The sequence below is a fragment of the Lonchura striata genome, chromosome 5 (assembly GCF_046129695.1).
Source record: "Lonchura striata isolate bLonStr1 chromosome 5, bLonStr1.mat, whole genome shotgun sequence".
Classification (NCBI taxonomy): Eukaryota; Metazoa; Chordata; class Aves; order Passeriformes; family Estrildidae; genus Lonchura; species Lonchura striata.
Window position 1 is genome coordinate 61,105,175 of NC_134607.1, and position 22,927 is coordinate 61,128,101.

Below are 22,927 nucleotides of genomic sequence, written 5' to 3' on the forward strand. Positions count from 1 at the left end.
TAAAATCAGGTATTTCTGAAGCCTTATTCTTTTGTATGGCTGTTACTGTTGAATGGAGAAAAGCTATCCCAGCCTCTTTGGAGGGGCTTTAGAAATAGAATAGAATTCTTAAATCCTTGCTATTTGGGAAGCCACATTCCCCCCAGTTTACAATTAACTTGTTTGTTCAGTTTACAATTAACTCTGCTATCTGCTTTGTGACTTTGGACTCGAAAAACTGTCCTGTATCTGTAAAATGAATAATAATTATCCTTGATATACCACATTCTATTATTTGCCTTGAAATATTTAAATATATAACAAATATTGTTGTGATTTATGATTGCTGTGCTACATTGAAAGCCTAAACTATCTTCAGAATTTTGTAACATCTAGAAGGGCAGAAATTTTTGCTCATACTGAATGTAAAAAGAAAGTTCAGACAGTAAAGTGAAGAATCTGAGCTTTTCAGACATCTCTGTCCTGAGATATCGATTCCTTAGTCCCATATATATCTTCCTTTTGGGATATTTACTTCCTCCTTTGGATGAGACTTAAGAATTCTTCAGTTGCTCTGTTATCCTCCTGATTTCATTCTTGGTCAGGTGTTCCACTCCTGAGCTGTCACCAGTCTGCTTGAAGTCCAGAAGATCCATTTCTCCTCCAGCCTGTATGCTTTTCCTACCTGGAGTGCTCTTGTAATTGGCTACTGGCCTTTCTTCCTGTTCTGTCAGGGAGTATCCATTCCCAACAATTTGTCACAATTTGGATTCCTTTCTTCAGGAACCCCAAACAGTATAACATAGCATTTTTTTCATGTTTCATGTCTCTTATCCTTGGAATAAATGAAATGAAGTTTCAAATCTGAGTTTTTCAGCAAAGAGGATGGACACTGAGTAGTCTTAAGCTGTAAGGTGCTGATGCAGTTTAACTAATGGCAGAAAACTAAGACCTGCTGTTTGTGTATAAACGAAGTTTCTTCCCAGATGGGGTTTCTCTAGATGTAGAGTGTTCTGCATAATACTTAAAACTTCAAATTAGTTTAGCAATCACAAGCCACAAGAGCCAAGCTTTTTCAACTGTGAAAGGATTTTACTGAATAACAGCTGATGACTGTAACTGAGACTTTTCTGCTAAGATCTTTGCTTTTAACTTAAAGCCAGTTTTCCTGTACCTTTTAATTTCTTTTAGTCTACTTTTTAGGAATATTTTTTTTCCTGTGGACTGAAGAGTTATCTTTATCATACAGACATCTTCCTAAAGATAAAGAAAATGACTGACAGCTCAAGATACTCTGAAATTCTACTGAAGATTTTAATTCTGTTCACAGAACTTCCCAGTGATTACAAGGTTAAAGAAGTGATATATTTTGTTTTATTATACTTGTCTAAGATTGTTTGTCCAATGTTTATCAAAACCAGAATGAACCATTTCCCATGAATTTTTAGAGTAAGGTTTTTTTCTTTTTCTGGCAGATAATGGAATGTAGGTCAAACAGAAAACAAGTTATGACTGAAGGCAGATGCTAATTTAACTACTGACTATGGCAATTTAAAACAAAACAGCTTGGCATCTGTTTGATTTCTGACTTTGTTCTGGGAGTCAACATCTTCTGCAGAAGAATTGCTGCAAAATATCTGGGTTTGTCTAAGCAGTTCAAATGATAGATATGTACAAACCTGAAGTACATTGGGGCTCATTCATACAAACCATTTTCATCCATGTCTGTGACAGACATGGAATGTGTTGAGATTCAACTGCTGCAGTAATATTTCTGATTTTTTTTGCAGACTTCAGTGATTCTGTGATACATTTTGACTGAGAAACAGAATGAGAAGTAATTAGATTAATATTCAGGTTTTTCCACAATGTGAAATATATACCAAAATTCCATACTAGAAACAAATTCTGTTTTAGAATTCTTTCTGATTAGCTAACTTGTTTTCTTTTTTAACTCAGTAGTTGTTCTTCATGCAAGCAGTCCTTATGTTGTCCACTGGATTGTGGGACTCCCTATTCAGCTTACTCATGTGTCTGTGAGAACACATCAGAACACAATAGGAAAGGCAGTTCTATTCCATTTGATATTATAAATATTCTTATTCAAATACAGATTACATAGAACTGTATGCAATTACATAGTGGCTGTATGGCTTTCCTACCTGCTTAAATTGTTAATTGCTTTATTTATAAATTCTGGAAGCAGGCAGAAAGGCACCACTGACAAGAGCATGTAAGCAGTGAATACAATATTTATATCAAAACTGTAAATATAATACATGTTATAAAATTCATGTGGTCAAAGAAAATCACTCCTTCTATTAAGGTGAGGACCATATTTGTAAAGGAGGTCCACAAAACTATGTTCTTATTAATTCTATTTCTCCCATGACATCTGATCTGCCTGCACAAAATCTACAGTTTACTGCTGACTATTTCCTTTATCTGTAGCCATAGAAGATGCTGTAGTTAGTTCAATATACAAAGATAATAAACCCAAATGCATTTTCAGAGTGATGATATACCAGATAAAAAAGACTCTCCCTCCTTTGTCTTTTCAGAAAAATTCCTTTCTGATTCCTGCAAACCTGCTCCAATAAAAGCAGCAAGTGTAAGACTGTGCTGGTTACTTACTATCCTGATTTCCATCTTTGTAGCCAAATGAAATTTGATGACAGCAGGAAAGTGATGTCCTTTCCTGAAATGCCTGTCCTATTGGTCTCCTGTGCCCTCTTTTCTGAGCCATGCAAGACTCAATTGGCCAACAGTATATTCTCACCCACTGTACCATCTTGGTTGTGGCTGGTGTTTATATTTTCCATGTAGGGATTGCTTTTTCCCATGAACTGGGCAACAAAACTACTGTTATGAACTATGCCTTGGGAAAGAATTTGGGGTATTATTTTTCCTAGTCATTATTTGTTAGTTTTAGGAGGCTCTTCAGCAGTTTATTTTTCATTAAAGGATGTCTGGTTCATCCATCTGTAATTAAAAAAGTAAAATTGTAGAAGTTCAGTGTAAGGCAGTACAGTGTATCTACTGTACATAAGTGTATTTATTATTTCTGTGTATGCCATTACTCCCACCTGACTACATTTGTGCAACCAATAACCTATACATGGCTTCAAGTGTTGTTGTTTCTCACCTAAATGAAATGTTTAGGAAACTCAATTATATATATATATATATATATATATATATATATATTTCTACTTGAAAAGCTAATAAATAGGCTTTTTCTATGGACTTCCCATACTTATTCTAAAGTCTACTTTCTGTAATAAATGTATGTAGTTCCAGGTAACAGTGATGATATCTTATTTTTAAACTTTATTTACAGTATCTATTTAAAACCATCAGTGCATTCTTCTTTAGTTTCTATCATTGTAACCTTTCTCTAGAATAATGGCTTAAGCAAGGCATATCATTCTCGAAATATCTGCAGCATAGCTATTTCTCTGTGTGCTTTCAATGTTTCCCAATCTCCAAAATGGAATGCAGTATTGCATACCAATAACTACAATTTATTGTGAACTAAATGTTTACAGTCTTAAATTAGTGACTTTTATCTTCTTGTTTTAAAATAATTTGAAATATGTGCTGAAGCCTGAAATGTTGTTGAGTAGAGAAATTATATTTTTTGTGTTAGTCTTTCATATGTATATGAATATTTGAGACATATTGAAAAATGCAGTGACTGAATAAAAAGTGTAAAGATTATATTTCCTTGTGTTGTGTTTGGCTATTTTTAAGATTGACAGAGAGGTTCCAAACACAAGCTTTTAATTGGTTTTCCTTCATTTTTGGATGCTCCATCTTGAAGTAGCCAGGACATGACCTTCAGAACTAGTGAGAAGTTTTGAACTTGCTCTGAGCAGTGGGCTGAACTTGAGAAGGAATCTTCAGTTCCCTTAGGGCATTACCATGGGTCCAAGACTTTGCCCAGATAATTTGGATATATCAGGCACGGGCAATCCAAACACCTGCAGGTATCCTTGGCCCTGTGATTCTGTGGAGGCTGGTATCCAGCAATATGGACAGGAATGCAAGAGCCATAGCATGGGATCAGTGTGCTTGTACCTCTTGCCCTGCTACGATGTTGAAACGACCCCTGAGAAGGTGGTGTTGCCTCCTCCCCCAAATAAGGCACGCCTGAGCTGTGTGCTGTGTCCAACCTGTGTGGCTTCATGAGGATTTTGACAGAGGAGGCAGAGCTCTCTGTTCAAAGAGGAGAACTTACCCTTTCTCTTTGCTTAATGTTAAACCTTTTAAATATTATATGAAAGAAGTAAGAAAAGCTCTTCAAATAAACAGCATAGAAGGAAAATTCCAAACCTGACAAAACAGACTGGCCAGAAGAGCCATATGCCAAGGGGCTAATATTATACTGAAATCCTGAGTGTATACAAACGGTAAAATATATTAATCCCTTGATATTTTTTTTCCAGTCTTCTATTAAAAGGCAAAAGAGTTGTTTGATGAAACATTTCAGATATTTGAAATAGCAAATAAATATAAAATGCTGTAAATTCTGTGTTAAAGTTACAAAGTGTAGTCACAATGTCTTGTTACAGTTACAAAACCTACAACTTAGCATGAAAAAAGGGAAAGCGTTATTATTCCATTTGAGCTTAGAATACATTTTCGTTGTTTTGCAGTAACTGCAAACATAATTAGAAACACGTGTTAGCTACATAATTTCTCCAAAATGCAGAGATCCTAGGCACTGCTAAAATTGAGTATTTCCTAAGAAGCCTCAAATGCTTCACTGTAATAATTACTGTAAGTAATTGATGTTAAGTGGTAATTTCTTGATGGTGACTTCATTTATCTTCTGTGCTTTTATTTTATGCTTTTTTGCCAAAAAACTGAAGAGTTAGACCAATATTCAGATTCCATCATCTATTTATGTTTAATTATTGGCTGAATTTTATTCATTTCTGGAAAGTCCCAAAAGAATTTTAAGAGCCTTGAAATCTGAAATGGGAAATGTGCCTAGAGGAGATGTGTTCTTATTTATATCACATTTGAGTTAGAGAAAACTTGTTTTGGAATTTCAGATTAGTTCCTTGCTGCATTGTTTGAAGCTGTCAGAAAGAAATTAATATAATCTGATAAAATGGAGAATGCCCCCTGTACTTAATGCAGAGTGAGGAGGTGTTGATCAAGTTAGGGCCAAATTTCAGTAGATTTGCTCACATGGATGAGTACCTCATTTATCAGGTCTGTCTTCTCCCTTCTGTGGTTTTAATTCCTGTTCCTATTCTGACATATTCTCTTTCTTACAAACATCTCTATCCACTTTACAAGCTTGGAGAAACTACTGTGGTCTTAGGTCCAGGGGCTTGTGTCCCTGAAGTCAAGCTGGAAGGATATAAAATAGGTTCCTCAGATAGTGTATAACCTCACATAGTGCTCATTTTTCTTGGAATTTTCATCAGGTTATTTTGAAGACAGGTCTGGTGGGGAGCTGTTGGTAGCAAGTGAATATGGACTTGTAAGAGAAAAGTTTTTCAGGTGTACAGAACAGGTATTTGAGCATAAGTATGTTCTGTTTTTCTCATGGATTCCTATATTTAAATTATTCCTGCTCAGAGACAGAATATCTACCTTTTCCTGCTAGAAAAATATTAAGGATATGACTTTCCCTTTCACCTTTTCTGCAAAATTTTCCTCCACATTTTTTGTAATAGGACAGAATTGTCCAGCACTTTGAGACTTTTCACTGATTGAAGGAAAAAAAATTTGCTTTGGAACATGGGTTTGGGTTTGGTTTTGTTTTGTTATATTTTGTTTTGTTTTGTTTTTCTGGTAGAAAAGCCAAAGTTCAAATCGCATAGCAATATAAAAAATTGCAACAAAGTTAGAAAATCAGAAGGGTAATTTAAGGATAACTTAATCTGGTAAAATAAACATAACAGAAATTTTACATTAAAAGAAAAATATTCAAGTAAATCTAGTAATAAGACACATCTAATCCATCTAATTGCATCTAGGAGAGTATGGGGAAATGGAAAGCAGAAAGTTGCTAGGCAACCATTTGTTAAAAGACAAATCTTCATCCAACTTTCCAGTAATTCTGCATTAGATAAGGAAAATTTCTTCTGCTTTATCCAGATGATCTATCAATGTTGAGTGTGTTTGAAAATGTATGGGGTCCCAGTGCATTTTAAAATGAGAAAGAAAATCTGAGAAAAGCAGTATACAGTTAAGTGCAAATGACATGGAATGGGACTGGAAGACTCAACAAGTCAAGAATATTTATCTGACTATATCCTAGACTCCAGATCTGAGATCACCACTATAATAAAATTACCTCAGTTCTTACAAGGCATTATGGTTAACACAGGACTGAAAAAAACTCAACTGCCATTTACAAGCCCTTTTTTTCCTCACTTCTCCATCTTCTCACTCGTTCTTTTACTTTTCAGTGTAGCAATATAAATACTTACACTGAGGAGACCTACATTTCACCTAACCCAGCAATGTGAGAGATTCTAAGCAATAAAATGAACTGTGAGTGCATAAATACTGTTGGTTATTTTATCATCAATGTGGGACAGGCCACCTGGAAAGAATTATGTATCTTTATATCGGGGCATCATCTCTTGTCTGGTTTTATCATCACAATAATACAATTTTTCTAGAGTAGGATCACATGTTTGCTCCCTTCTTCCACAAACTATTTCTTCCTCTCAAACAGTTGTCTCTTTCTCTTCTGCTCTCCCAAAGAGAGAGAGAAAACAGTATAGCAGATTTTAATAACAAATCCTAGGACCAGGGTATCCCAGTGCTCTCTCTTTGGCTTTTCCAATAACACTATGGTAATAGGAACTATCTGGTGATGAAACTTTCCAGGAAGTCTCACTGCCTTTGACATGCTGGTATGCCATCCATGCAATCTGTCCTGTGTAGTCCTCAATGGTACAAGTCTTCACATTGCATGGGACCAGCCTTCTTGAAATAGAGCTGTTAGCGCTGAACTGAACTGAGAAATTAGGTGTGAAATCTCTAAGAAGTTTATGGACATGAAGAAGAAGACACAGCCTCCAGGACAAGCAAGCTTATTTCTGTGGAAGCATTGTCAAACATGGCATAGATCTTCAGTGAGAACCTAAGCAATAAAAAAACCTGTAATTCACAGGTGTAGATCATAGGAGTGTGGAGAAAGCACATTAGTAAGGTACCACACAAACAGGACAACTATATCTATAAATGAGGCTAAGAAATAAATAGGTTGAGAAAGAGAAATACTTTCTTTCTCACAGAAGACCTAGATTTTGAACTTAAGTGAACAGTATCTTTGATCATACAGAATGCCAAAATAAATATTTGAGGGCTGCTTATCTTTAATGTCATGCAAAAAAATGAAAGGCAGACCTTCTGTTCTTGGGGTCTCAGGACACAAAGATTGTCTTTGCTACCATGAAATATTTTGAAACAGATCTTAAAAAAATCTTGAACAGTTATCAAGAAAATATATACTTCCTTTGACATATTGACGTGCATTCTGCTTCTTGGCCATAGGATTAGTTCTAAATGGTTTCCTCTGAATATTCTGAAGGCTGAATTATAACTGCCAGGATTTTCTTGGTGCTGTGGTAATTTTCCTTCTTCTTTCAGTAGATCTGCATAATCACATTTCTTGGCAGGGTCCCACAGAAGTTGCAGGTTTGACTTGTCACCCCACAAGGCTAGCCATGGACTTTTACAGAGGTGGATCAGCTTACATTTTTTAATTGGATTTAACCTGGTTCTCCTTACTTGTGACCAAAGGAGGGGAAGAAAGGTTTTCTAAAGCAATATCACCCAGGAATAGTGCGGCCAGCAGGACTAGGGCAATGATTGTCCCACTGGACTCAGCACGGGTGAGGCCACACCTCAAATCCCATGCTCAGTTATGAGCCTGTCACTACAAGAAAGACATTGAGGGGCTGGAGCATGTCCAGAGAAGAGCTCAGGAAAGGTTTGGAGCACAAGTCTGATGAGGAGTGACTGAGAGAGCTGGGAGTGTTCAGGAGAAAAGGGAGCTCAGAGTAGAACTTACTGTTCTCTACAACTACCTGAAAGGAGGTGTAGCCATAAGATCAGTGTCTTCTCCCAAGTAACAAGTGATAGAGCAGAAGGAAATGGCCTCAATTTGCACCAGCGGGGGTTTAGATTGGATATTAGGAAACATTTCTTCACTGAAAATGTGGTCAAGTGTTGGAATAGACTGCTCAAGGAAGATTTTGAGTCACTAGCTCTGGAGGTATTTAAAAGACCTGTTTGATCTTGCTTTTTGCTGAAGATCTGCACAGGCATGTAAGGTAATGTGTTCTGTTGCCTGGGGATAATCCAGCTTTAGCCTAGCTCCTATATTTTTCTACAACCCTGTTGCCTGCAGAGACACTTTAAGGATCAGTTTTGCCTGTGCGGGCCAGTGGGTTTATACCAAAACTGAACCAGTTAAGCAATGAAGAGCGGTTACTTGGAGCCTGAGTTCAAAGTCAAGACAGAATTATCATGAAATATTAATACAGACAGGAAGTCAGAGAAGAAATGGTACAGTGCAGGTAGCACTGTAGTTGTGATAGAAGCATTCTTTATTTTCTTATATTTATGCCTTGAATTTTTATGAAAATAAGCTTTTTTTTTTTGTCTGTTTATTTGATTTGGTGGTGTATTTAATTTGTTATGTTACCAAAGTCTGTATAAACTGAAAGGCTGCCAATTACAGTTATAAAAAGTTGCAGCACGATGAAAGTATTAGTGCTTAGGAGATTTCATAACTGTCTGTTTGCCTTCCATAGCTATTTTCTGCTGGAAAAATCACAGACACCAGAGTAGCTGAGCTGAAGGAACAGTACACCATGCTGTATGAGGCTGTGATAAGGTATAATATTCCCTTTTAGACTTTCAATAGGCAAAGCATTATGTTTTTAAAGTACTTTATGCTCATGCTGAAGCCTAATTATGATTTAAGGCTTTCTTACAGTTATAGTTCATAAACAGGAAGCCAGAACACAAGGTTGAAAACCACTATTATTTAATAGGAACTTTCAAGGTAATTTGGGATATTTAAATGCTTGTTTGAAACACATCTTTGTTTCTAATACAAACATAATAATATTGGGAATGGATGTACAGACTGCAACAGACAATTTGCAAGTTTAAAATAAATATGTATTTGAAGATCCTGTAGCCAGAATTGTAACATATTAAAAGACTGACCTACTGAACTGACATCATAGAGAGCAACTGAAGAAGCTAAAGGCTCCTTTCTAAGAAGGAAAATAAAACTGTTACTCCTAAATAGGTGTGAATTTTACCCTCTGAGAATACTGACAGTCACATTATACAGGACTGCTAATAGATTTTGATCAGAAGCCTAAACTTTGAAGTAAAATGGAATTTGGAAATCAGGGTATTAGTTGTGAGCCTGCCCTGCAGCAGTACTTGCTGGAGGAGAGAGCAGAGATGGTGCCAGGCTTGGGAAGGGCGTGTGTGAGTGGAAGGAGAGAGACAGAGAGGGTCAAAGGGGGACACCATTCTACAGCTCTACCAGGTGAACCGTGTGTCCCAGAACACAGCAGTCCTACTGAAAATACTGCAATATTACATTAGTATTTATTAATAATCATTTTATACTACTTACACATACCTGTAATTATCATGATATTCCTGTTACAGTCTTGTAATGCATACCATAATATCCACTGTATTAACAATTTTTTATCCCACTTTCACTGACAGCCCAGATTAAAAACTTTATGGCAATTCTGTCATTGAAGCTAAAGCCTAATTTAAGTATTCTAAAACTAATTCAGATTATACCTGCTTATTTGCATGGGATTTGCTGTGCCTCCTGGAAGCCTGAATAGCAACAAGTGCAAAGTAATGTAAAGTAATTTGAAAAAGGATTCTCAGAATACTGAAATAACAGTTTTTCTTGAGGATAGATGATTCTTCTGGTTTTGTCTTAAAAAAATGGGGAGTTGGGATATCGTTCTGACTCTGTGAAACATCATCTGAATTTATTTCAGGTTACTGATAGCAATTCTTTCTGAGAAGCAAAATTAAAACCAGCACTACTAAACCAGTTCAGGTTCCTAGAAAATACAAGAAGACTTTTCTAACTGCTCAGATCTAAACATATTTTGTGGTGTTTGCATTAATTGATAGAGAAGGTTTCTACCACACTGGTGTTCACTGGGCTGAAACAGAAACCAATAGCTGCTTATTAGTTGATTTTCAGCCAGTGTTGGTTTAAAAACAGCCTTTCATTGGAAAAATAGAAGCATATTCCTACATATTTTATGTATTTATACTGTGTTCTTTTATATGGGACATTTATTTATGTAAAAACAATGCTTTTGTGTGTTTAGAAGTGGAATAGGCCCCGAGTGTAAACAGGACTCGAAGACTCAAGTCAAGAGTATTTATCCGACTATATCCCAGATATCTCAGCTGTCCTTTCTGTCACACTTAAAACTACCCTTAAGAGAATGCACCAAAAGCATGAAAATGTTAGATGGTGGATTACATCTCTCATTCTTTCCATCATTCTCACAGGAGTATGAAATAGTCATGCTTCTGTAAGAAATTGGATCAGAGATCATGATGTCACATTCTGTATTAGATGTAACTGTGTCACAGCAGAACACCAATGTGTGAACAAGCACTAATTCTCACAGACAAATTTCTCCTACTGCTAAAAGAAAGCAAGGGAAATAAATTACTAAAAATCAGTCATGATCTCCAGTATATTTTGAGGACATCAAAAGTGGGATTCAGGCATCAAAATTAGGATTCAACTGTCCATATGTTAACATCAGCAGACATGCTCATCTGAGCAAGATACCAAGGTCCCTTAACAGTCTATAGAAAGAAATAGGGATCACACACTTTCTCCTTATTCAGATATCTGCAAGGGTCTGGGTTTCTTCATCAGCTGTAAGGACTGTCCTGGTGGTAAGTGCAGTATGTGAATATTCTCTTCCTGTAAAGAACCCTTCATAGGATCAATACCACTTTTTAATTGTTAGTTCTTCACCCTAACGTGCTGTATGCTTCAGTGGATCAAGAACTTATTTTTTCACATATTACAGTTGAATTCAATCCCTTTCCTAATTAATGCCATCTTTCCTAGTGTTGTTGCAGTGCCATGTTAAGACAAATGACACAGGATGAGATTTTCAAGCTCTGTGTTTTCTTCTTTCCTTTATTAGCATATAAAAATCTCAAGGAGAAAACCTCATATATCTTATGCAGCACAGTTTCCTGTGACAGCTGTGCCAAACTGTTGGAACTGATCTCTCTGATATACAATACAAATTTGTCTAATATCATAAATGCAATTACTCTCTGTGCAGATAGTTTCCAAGGCTATTGCCAATGTACACAGAGCTATAAGTGTATAGTGCAGTCCTCTGTTTAGTGGCAAATTTATTTCTTGCTTTCAGTTTGGCACAATTTGGCATTCTAAAAGCAGAAAGATGTCACCTGGAAGAAACCATCTTTGATACTTTTCTTCAAAGTCTTAAATGATTTTAAATTTACGTTTGCTGAGAACAGGCTTTCATCCCATTGTGGTGTTGTCTCAGCCATCTACTTTGTAGTACGGCTGCATCTAAAGTTAAAGTATCTGAGCCTGTATTTTGCCTCTGAAAACCTTTTTGGTGACTCAGTTATGTGGCCTAATTATAGATTTTATTTATATTATCTCAATTTAGGAACCTAGTATGAATATTCTGTTAACCCAAACTAGAAGATGCTCAGATAATAATGAAGATTGATTCATTAGCAGATTGGGAATCTAATTTTCTTAAGCCTCTGCTAAATTTCTAATTTTTTTACAAATTCAAAAGGTGCCACATCAGACTGCACAAACTTACTTTTGCAGTCATGGGATTCTGTATATGTACCTTGTGTAGATGTGCAGTTATTTCTTCATTGTCTTCAATTAAATTCAAATCAGGAAAAAATACTGTTGGCATGTGTAGAGAGCAAAATCTACATTCAACACTCAATTCTTGTTTATATTTTTTTTATTATCTTAAAAGACTAAATACTAAAACCTTTGTTTTTATTAATTCACTTACTGACATGTTTATGTAAATGTATGTAAAGTGTATATGTTATGAAGGAATTGTGTTTGAAATTGTGTGTTACTACAACCAATTATATTTTCTCTCACAATTGCATACATTCTGATAGAATCCAGTATCAATAAGTCTATTTTTTGCTTAACACATTCATGTAAACACATGAAATGTGTTCATGATGAAGACACACTGTTTTCTGCTGAATTCTGTGGTTTTATTTTCTAGTTTAGAAAAAGGAAGTGCTTATCTAGGGATAAATGTTGCACGAAACAAAACTTTTTCTGCTATATTATTTCAACAATGTTTGTGCAGTATAGTCAGTTTTATATTTTGTATTTTTATCATAATTTTACCATCTCAACTCTATTCTTTGGTGTGATATGTAATATTGTTTTTCTGTTTAAGTCATAAATGTCAAATCTGAGCCAAAATTTATGTCTAGAGTTTCTCAATATGGGAAATTCTAGGTTCCTTTGTTTAAAAAAAAATATTGCACTATATTTTTAGTTAGTAAAAGGCAAGTGATAGAGTTCTTTATTCTTCTACATAATTTGTGACTAATTTTAGTAGACCATTATATAAAAGTCATAATGTACTAATATTGAGGAGGCATATACAATATTTATATAGCATAAAGCATAGGTTTATGTGTAGTGTATTGTATATGAGTAGTCATACTGTTGTTCCCTTTAAGAGTTTTCCATAATAATCAATATGCTAACAGCCTTTAGGATGTTTTTCAGCTGTCACAATACAGGTTCCTAAGTATATTATGAATGCCAGTCTCCAGACACTAACAGGAGTCAGTTTCTTTAGAGCTAATCTGGTGATACAAATAAGATCATTGATCTACAGGCCTTATAATAAGCTTCCACACATGTCCACAAATGTATTTTCAGCTTATGTATCATTACATGAGCTATTTCAGGTCTTGGTAGCACTACAGCAGTAGCAAGATGTAATTCATCACTGGGTAGATGTCCTAGTGTTTATTAAGAACTTCAGGTTGTCATAGAGGCCAGACTGTGCCTTGTCCTAGTGGATACTTCACTATTTTAGGTCTCCACACTGAATCAGATCTAGCCTTTGGCACTTCTTAGGATAAAATGGATTCACTGTCTTTTCTTTTTTCTAGGAAGTGTTAGACAAATCAATTTGCCTAAATAACAGTCTGTCATCTGGTTAAAATTAAATGAGATGAATCTCACTCCAACTGTAGGCATGCAGAAAACTCCCCCTGAGACCAGATTCCACTGCTCTCATGGCATCATAGGATGATTTGGGTTTGAACAGAACTCAGGAGGTCCAACCTCCTGTCCAAGGCAGGGTCAACAAGGAGGTCAGACAAGATTATACTGATTTAATTCCATCACATCTTAAAAACCTTAAATTAAGTATTACAGGTATGTAAAGAAGTATAAATACAAAGCTTGTGCTTCACATTGACTAGTTCTAAATTATTATTTAATGCAGTTTACAGGAATCTGAGACCCAGCTGTTGCAGGAAGCCGAACACCTGAGTGCAGAACTGGAACAACAGTGTGAACTGGAAAAAGCAGAACAGCTCCCTGAAGAAGCTTCCAGTGAAGCTTCCCAAATAAAGCAACAACTTTTTAGCTGCCGAAGTGAATACAATGCTATTAAAGGAAGAGTGTATGAAAATCGATTGAAGATAGAATGGTAGGTGAAAGTGGTCAAATGCTGCTAATTTTATCATAGATAGTCTAAAAAGATGATAAATAGAATAAAATCTCCTTTACATTTTACATGGACACATTTCTTGATAGCTGTTGTTAAATGAGTGGACACAAACTTTCCCCAGTTACAGCAACATGTCAGTGATTAATACATTTACCATGGTCAGATTTGTAGATAGTTTTAAATTTAGAACATGGATGGAGTTCTTTAAAATGCTGTTTAAAATTTACTACATTGGATAAATAAAATTTAGGTAGGGAAAATTAACATGAACAATTCTAGTCTAAAACACCTTCAATACAAATGTTTAAAGTGTCAGAGACCTGTTGGCTTGGATTTTATGGAACAATGTCATAAATAAACCCAAGGCTATTTTTAACATCAGTAGCATGATGTATTCAAGTTTTGCTATTCAGGTATTCAAAGGGGAAGAAGTACTTCTATATTCTAATGTTAGAAAAATGATAGATTTGCTGTGAAAGAAGTGAAATCTTAACATTTCTATATAAGGACAACTGTCTAGAATTAGCTTGGTATTGTATACATTTCAATTATCTGCATACTTTATAGTATTACAAGAAATATTGCATTTGTAAAAATATGTACCTAGGTAGATTAAATCAGATTTTTAGTTTGTGAGGGATTTGCTATTTTTACCCATCTTCAATCCAGCTGTAGGGTCATTGGTGTGTATAAAAACACAAGGTCAGCATCTCAGCAGTTAAGATTATTATTCTGCAAGGAAATCAGAACACTGTGCATACTGCATGGAGTAGGTTTTTCTGGGAATACTTTCTTGATTTTTGTTTTGGTTTTTTAGAGCCAAGTGTTTGCTCTAAGAGAAGAAAAAACTAAGAGAATGAAGCAAACTGTGAGTGGGAAAGAAGCATGGAAAGCATCTGGAAAAAATTATTTGCTATGAGATAACTAAGAAACATGAAATTTCCTGAAATAATTATTAAATACAGAATTTATTGCAATTTCCAAGCAGTTCAGAAATTAGTTCTTCAGAAGTATCATGCTTTTTAACCATTTGTCCTCATATCTTTGGAACATTTTTTTCTCTGATTTTGCATCAATTTCCAAAAAAATTATGAGGATTTATATGTTTAGGCAATATTTTCCCATTCTTTATTTTCTACCTCCAGTGAAAATGAGAACTCTATTCCATACAGAATGCAGTGTAGGCATTATTTCAATTACCCCAGCACATTTACTGGATTAACTTTTATATATGAACTGAATATCTTGCAGATTAAAAATCCACTTTTTGGGTCAGTCATGCTGTAAAAAATGATCCTTCACTGTAGTAAGAAACTTACGTCTTATGTATTGCCCAAGATCAAACCCAGCTGTACAGAGGTCTGTGAAGTGCATTATCTAATGGAGACCAAAAGTGCAGCCCCAGCCTGTTGTGATGTGGGGATTTCATGAGCCAAATACAGTTATCTGTGCTTGGGAATCCTCAGTTGACCCCAATTCCTTTGAACTTCTCCCGTCTCCTCCAGAACAAACTTCTGACATTTCAACATGCTGGGCAAAGAGTTCCACAGATTAACTACATAAGAGCTGCCACCAGTGTCATAGACAGAGGGGAGGGAAGCTGCATCGAAGGTATTAGAAGTTTGCTGTTAGGTCGCTGTTTGGTTTCCTTAATTTCTCAGGATAAAAAGTCATGGCCCAACCTCTCTTGGCCCTTGATCTCTCTGGAACACAGTTTCCCTTGTTGTCCAACTGTGTTAATACAGTTCCAGCTGTGCTTGGCACTCACAAGTAAATTTCTCTTTGGGAATTATGACTAATGGCTGTTCATTCTGAAAACAAACATGTTGTTTATTTTTTTTTTTGTATGTATAGCAGGCAGGGAATGTGGAGGGGGAAAGGTTTTGAAGGGTTTATCTGTGTCTCTTATCTACTGCTCTATCCCTTTTTTAGAATGTCTACTGAGCTGGAAGTGAGAAATCCGATCTTGTTTCCCTGGTTCTGCAGATCTCTGTTCCCCTGTTTCTGTAAACTTTTATTTTCTGAAGCATCCCTCTTATCTCTGATGCCTTTATTTCCTGCCTTAATTCACTTTCTCTGATATCTAAGAGTATTTAGCACCTGTTTTGCATTCAGATTCAAATCTGACAATGATGAGGAGTCATACAGATATGCCATAACATTAGCAAAAGTCTTAAGGTCTCTTAATATTCCATACTCTTCGATTCCTATTTATTTTCCTATTTGCTTGCCTCTGTGAACATTTTCCCCAGACCTTTCTGAATAACATGAAATCTGAAGATTTTATTTCATCTTTTGTTTTAATTATTTATTGTTCCAATGAGTAGTCAACATTTCCAAAATAAATTGCTTTCAGCAATTTAAGTATCATCAGGTTTTCAGGAATATTGTGACTTTTCTCATAGTTTGAATAGGTACATGAGATATTAAGTGTATTTCTTGACACACTTCAGCTGTAATGGAAGTCACCCTGAGGGTGACTGCATGGATGGGATGTGTTCCCACTGTATGTGCCTCCTCTTCCAGTTTGCAGTCTGTTCTGCCATATGGATGTACTGGGCTCATTGCTGGTGTGTCTGCCTGAGAGCTCAGGAGGAGAACAAGGGTTGGAAGGATTTTGCTGAGCTTATAAAGTTTGGGCCACCATCCCAATGTCTGAGCTGACTCTGGGAGTATTCTTCCTCTCAAAAACTACTTGGCAAGGGTAATAAAGGGAAAAAGAGTCATCTCCATGCAGTTCTGCTAAAATTGCATTGAGAGCCATGAAATTTATTCATATAATTGATAAGAAGCCTCAGTAAGTAAAATAGAATAAGTAAGAATATAGATCAAAAAATCAAATTCATGGAACAAGAAGGAAAGAAACAGTGTGATCAGCAAGGATTTCTTCTGGCTCAAGGAGACTTTTCACTTTAATGTTTGTGTGAGGCTTGGAGTTATGGTTTATGAGAGAAAATAAAGAACTGCTTTTCTTTATTACACAACTTATCAACAGTAGTTTATTGTGAGAAATAATAAATATTAAATCTAAATCTATCATCTAAACACTTCATTTAAAAGTAAGCAATTAATTTGTTCTAAATTTATCTATAACAAGAGTTTGTGAAGTTAAAGGTGCCTGATGCTTGAAACAGTTTTATTTGAAAGCTTAGGTCCAAATCTCCATCTCTCACAGTTCAGGTAACAAAACAGCTCCTCACCGAAGTATTCTGCAACTGTGTGCAAGTCAGGATTGCAAAACTGATTTTCTCCTTGTAGAAGCATTGCAAATAAGGAAAACTATTTCAACACTTGTAAATATTTCTGTATTAGTCACTCAATAATTAGAAAGTGAAAAGTTAAGCTGTTATCCATAGCTTCTCTACTGAATAATTACAGGTCATATGCAAAATAAATAGCACCACAGCTGAAGTTGTTATCAGCTGGTCTTGTGACTGCATTTTCTGGTACCTACAAATTAATTACCACTCATAGCCTTACAGGAAGTTCATGCTGGCAGCTTGTCAGCTGTGATAATGTCTACCTGTGGTCACTGGATTATAGTTGTGAGGTGCCAAACACCTTCTGTGGATTTCCAAGCAATCAGAGCTCTAAGAGAGAGTAGCTGAAGGAGTTTACTTTTTTCCATGATGGGACTTCTAATGCTAACAGTGTTGTGGTTATTTTGTGAGTTGAGGAAGTGAAATGGACTTCTGTTGACAACTACCACTACATTTCCTAATCTCCTGTCTTAATTTTTTTATTTCTGTGTCAGCTTGCAGCTGTAAATGTCTCTCAGGGAAAAAATATGGAATGTATTTTTATTAATGACCCAGTTTTCCAACTGCCTTTTATTAACTCATTACAACTGCACCTCTGACAGCTTTTCATCTACGGTACTGGTATCGGGCTTCATGAAAATAAGAAGAGCAATGTTAGAAACATTTGCGCACATTAATGCTTAAACTTAAGTGTTTTTATCTTCTTTCCATTGGGTGTATTGTTAGAGGCACAATAATGGCAATAATAAAATCCATATGATGCTAAAAAATACATCCATCAGGGAAGGGCTATAAAATAATGAGAAATTTAAATGCCTAATGTTAGTTGCAGTTGTTTTGTTTGTTGTCATTGATGTCTAAGTAAAACAGTCATGAGGATATCCATAGAACACAGATTAAAAGATTCAAATGCTAAATAGAAAAACCAAAATTTCTCTGCTTATCTTACATTAAGCTTCTGTGTTCATCTATTAAATCACTATACTTAAAATTCCTTGAAGAATCTTATTTGATTTCTAAGTGTGTGTTAATCATCCTTCCTCCCCTTTAGAGTCCACAGAGAGGTATATGCTATCTTCAGCTGGTAATTTATGTCATCCTAAAACAGCCACCTGGAATGTGAGATGACCTGCCCTTTGGAGGTCCCAGTTTTTATCCCTGACAGTAAGGAAGCCCTGGAGTAAGGATGCTAGCTAGCATAGGGCTGCCTGGCTTATGGCTGTGGGCAGCTGAATCAAACTCACTGCTCAAAAGGGAGAGATTTCACTTTTTTCTTTTTACCCATTTTTTCTTTTCACACTTTCCCTGGTTTTTGTGTGGAAGTAGTTGATCTGCCACCTATTTAGGTAACTTGGCCCTTGTCATTCACTGCTGCCTTTGTTTTTGTCACAGAAAATGAAGTGTTCAAATCATTTTACTTTTGCTGGATGGAAAAGTCTTTGTTGTGAAACTGGAATGGTTCCACAGGAATCTGTCTTCATGAGTGAGGAATGTGACAAAGGAAAACAGTGTCAGCTTTGCTCTCTCTCCTGATCTTTGGTGTTGCTCTTTTGATCGTCCAGCGTGATATGAAAGAGGGCACAGCACGGACTAACCACAAGCTCTGCACTACCTCTTTAATCATTTTGCACAGGACTGATTTAATGATATTTTGTGGCAGTCAAACCATTATAGATATTTGTGCAAAGTGGGCATATTATCCTTAGTGTGATTATGCCAGTCCCAAGGATCTTAATTAGAAGTACTGCCAAAATGGGTTGAAATATGATTTTGGAATTTTATACTTCTTTTTAATTAATGTTCTCAGTTTTGGAGGAAGATTGATTTAAATTCAACTTTTTTCTTTAAAAGATTTTGTTTTGCAAACTCGTTCACTCTATAAGTGTTTAAATGCTGGCATTCAAATTAGTTTTTGGTCTTTACCAGTCCCTGTAGAGGCATACTTGTAGTCTACCTATACAAATATCATAGATGCTATATATCAACAACATCTACTCTGTGTCTTTTTTCTCTTTGCTCCTCATTTGAGCAGGAGCTTCTTATTCATGGGAGACATGTTATTTTGTTTTGTTCTGTTTATATTGCAACACCACCAACCCAGTTATCTTTTTATCACTATTTCCTTTCCTTAACTAGAAATATGTTGCCAGAGACTTCCAGGTACAAGCTTCACTCCTTTTGTTGGAAGATTCAAATATAAGAAAGCATTTATTGAGAGAGTGGGAGTGGTGGCATGGAGGAGGGGATCTTAAATCAGCACTGCTAAAGGGTTGAGCGTAAGGTCCTAGGGATAGTCCTTCATGAGGCTGGCTGCTGGGAGACTGATCTCTGTTCCCATGACCACACATTTTCTAAAATGTGAACCACCACCACTGTACAAGTCTCGCAATGCTGCAGGAAAGTTTCAGAAAGTTTCTGTAGCAGCCACATTATGATGTAACTGTAATAGCTGCTTTGGATGGGTGGGGATGCCCAGGAGTCCCTTGCCATTGTTTCAGCTCCAAGTGACACAAAGTGTTTTGTGGAAGTTTGTCCCTTTCTCTTAATTCTTCCCTAATATAAAGAGTTATTTATTTTACCAGGCTGCCCTGTGTCTCATTAAAACTTGACCAGCACATCCTCCTACTGGAGTTAAAAACACAAATTTAAGCACAGAAGTTGATTCTTTGCTATACCTGGGACAGAGGACTCAGTTGTTTGGTTGTGATGGCATACAGACTGCTGTAGCCCATTTACCTACTATAGGTGCAGAACTGTTCTGTGCATGCAGTGGGGATGTACCTTCAGTAGGGACAGTTTTTTGTATTTGGCAGGATTTACTACCTGCTACCAAGAAGCTCCCTATTGTAAATCCAACAAGCTTGTAGGTTGAGTTCCCTTTTTATAACCTTTCCTTCATCTTTCTCAGGGCAGGGTTATTAAATACCCACAAGATCTAAGAGCTTTCTTGTTTTTTTCCTTTCTTCCTTCCTCACTTCTTTAGCATCTGTCCCAATTGTTGCCTGAAATGAAATTGTAATTTAGTTTTGGATATAGGTTAAGATCACTGTGGCTATTCAATTTACTTTTCTACCATACTCCTTTGGCTTAGCCTATAACTCCTGCCACTTTTCAGGATTTTTTTTCCACAGGATCCAGTCCAGATTTGAGAAGCTTCTCTTACAGTTATCTGAAGAGTAAATGTGTCTGTGAAAGCATTCTTAGAAAGAAGAAGGTTTCTCACTAGCAACTGCACTTTCTTTGATATTTGATGTCTTTGTGGCTATTTATTAACCACCTCCTCTTTCTTTCCTTTTGCCACATTTCCTCGTTAACATTTTATTTTCTGAAGTTGGGAGGAACTGTGAGTGCAGGGTGCCACTAGTAAAAGGCACAGGTGAGTGAGGCATGAATGGACCCTGCAGGCAGTAATCAGACTAAGAAAAATCAGAATTCAAATTTTTAGATGTGTGCACTGTAGAAAATGGTGTGTCCACCTCCATATATACGCATCCAGTCCTTCAGGACCCCCAGTTACCAGTCAGAAAACTTGCTTTAAATCTGAGCACCTTTCATGCTAATTCACCATGTTTTTTAGTCTAACATGGGATAGGCTTTCATACTTTCTTACCATTTACTATATTACAGTAATGATTATTCTATTACTAACATATTTAGTTCTGCTTTGATTTTTACTGTAGTTTGCGAGAAGAAAAAAAGCTTCTGGAAAATGAATATGAAAAAATGTCAAAAGAAAAGGTAAGTACAAAACATGAGAAAAGTAATGTTTTATGTTCTGTTAACTAACATTTAAAAGTCATTGAAAATGTCTTCTCAGTGTGCATATCTGGAGTTTATTTTAAATAGAATACACTGAAAAATAGATTTTAAAAGAAATATATTTTATGAGTTATATTATATCTTCAATTTTGATACCTAGAGCAAGCAGTAAATAACCAATTCAGAAAAGATCTGGATTTTTTTATTTACCCAAGAAAATGTTTACTATATTCAGCAAATGCATACTGCGTGTAAAAATAGCTGCAGGTTTTTGGTTCTATGATGTGAACATGAAAAATACATTTTTAGTCACAAATCCTGAAGAATATATGTGGTTTTGTTGGAAATAACATTCTGTTAGTATTGATAGAAGAAACACTCATCTGGTAAAAAAAATTCATTTCATATCTTGTCACTAAAAATGTTATTATTATTCAGTGTTAGTGAGTTTGTGTTATCAGAAGCCTGCAAAATGTAAAAGGGAAAATACAAATAATCTGGTCTTTTACTTCATTTTTAAAGAAAAATAATAAAATTGAACAGTTGAAAGAAAATTGCGATCAGCTCAGCAAAGAAGTAATCCAGAAGAAAGCAGAAGTTGATTCAATAAAAGAAGCTGTTTCATCCAAAGAAAAGCTGATATTAACAGATGAGGAAGAAATGGAAAAGCTTCAGGAGATGCAGACTTATTTAAAAGTAACACAAAATTAATTGTGCCTATGTATCTGTGAGCACGTGTGCGTGTGTGTGTATGGGTACATATTTTGCCCAAAGGAGCAGTGAATCTTCTGGATGTTGTCATTCCAAATTCAGTATGCCATTATATTAAGTATTAGACCATTTTTCAACAGGCCTGAAACATGCTGCTGTGCCATATCCTTATTGCTCCTTTAAGAAATACTAAAGGTTGTGATTTTGATTAGAAAGTGGTTTCTATAAAGACATCTTAGTTATGTTGTGTTATTTTAGGTTGCTTGGATTACAGTTAATACAGATTTATGCTGAGAATTAAAAACGTACCTGGATCTACTGCTTTCCATGGTATAAATAGCATTATAAGATGTATCGATAATATTCAAGCATAATTTTTATCTTGCAGACACACTAAAATTGTAAACATCAATGTTCAGTTTTACAAGTAGGAGCTATAATTCTCTGGGAAAAACTCAAGCAATTAAAAAGTGTTCCCTACCAATTTTCACAGCAGTTCTAAATTAATATTACTGCTACGAAAACTCATCGACTTTTGAGGCTATTAATCATAACTTTCTGTTTTGTTACTAGGCTGAGCTAGTTAGGCTCCTTGGTGTTCCAAAGCAACTTGCAAAAGAAACTGAGAAGTTGATTCAGAAAAAAATGTATGTTTTTAATAAATAATTCTATATACATGAATATATATATATATATGTATGATTTCTTCTCATCCCTTGGTTATAGAAATGATTGAGGGTAGTTGTTGATTAAAATCAGGATTTCCACAGCTGGCAGTGTGGCCTGAGCTACAAACCCTTTCTCCCTTAGTCTTTCTGTACCAGCTGTGGAGTCACAGGTGCTTTGCTCTAAGGTACTGACATGAGTTGCAGTCTCTAGTACTTAACCAGGGGAGATGCAAGCCAGCAGCCAGCCTTTTCTTTCTCTCTCATGAAGCTGGGGTTCTTCTCCTCTGAAGCATGGCATGTGCTGTTTTCTCTAAGTGTAAAATCAAATTAGCACTGTGCAGTTTCAGCCAGGTCACTCACAGATCCCAGTGGTCCAGCTGCCATCCAGATGAATGAAGGGTTTTGTACCCCGTTTGTGCACAGGCTTACACTGAAGTTTGTGTCTCCTCCTTCCAGTCCCTGTTTGTAACACAGAAACTGTTTGACTGTTAAATTTCTCAGGTTTAAAACTTGTATGTTGGTTTTCTTCTATGTTTTCCTCACTACTCTGCTTAATGCAACTCTGCCATCATAAATCTAAGTTTGCTCTTTAGTGTTAAGCAATTTCTAAAACCTACATTGTGCAGATTGCTATTAATGAAATATTTAAATGAGTCTTTATATTTGTGTTACATCACAGAATAAACTAACCAGAGTTCCCAGTTCTTAGGAAGAATATTTAGAAATGTCACACCCATGTATCAGTAATGTGGACAGAAATCAA

At 35.8% G+C, this 22,927-nt stretch overlaps 1 protein-coding gene across 1 annotated transcript in view; it reads left to right on the forward strand.

The window, feature by feature from the left end:
* Window positions 1–22,927, forward strand: part of CCDC146 (coiled-coil domain containing 146) — a 66,212-nt gene that overhangs the window by 22,015 nt on the left and 21,270 nt on the right. The window contains exons 3-7 of the mRNA XM_077783647.1: window positions 8,772–8,854; window positions 13,539–13,745; window positions 20,707–20,764; window positions 21,308–21,481; window positions 22,070–22,143. Coding sequence (XP_077639773.1) covers window positions 8,772–8,854; window positions 13,539–13,745; window positions 20,707–20,764; window positions 21,308–21,481; window positions 22,070–22,143 — 596 coding nt within the window. The remainder of the gene's footprint in view (window positions 1–8,771; window positions 8,855–13,538; window positions 13,746–20,706; window positions 20,765–21,307; window positions 21,482–22,069; window positions 22,144–22,927) is intronic.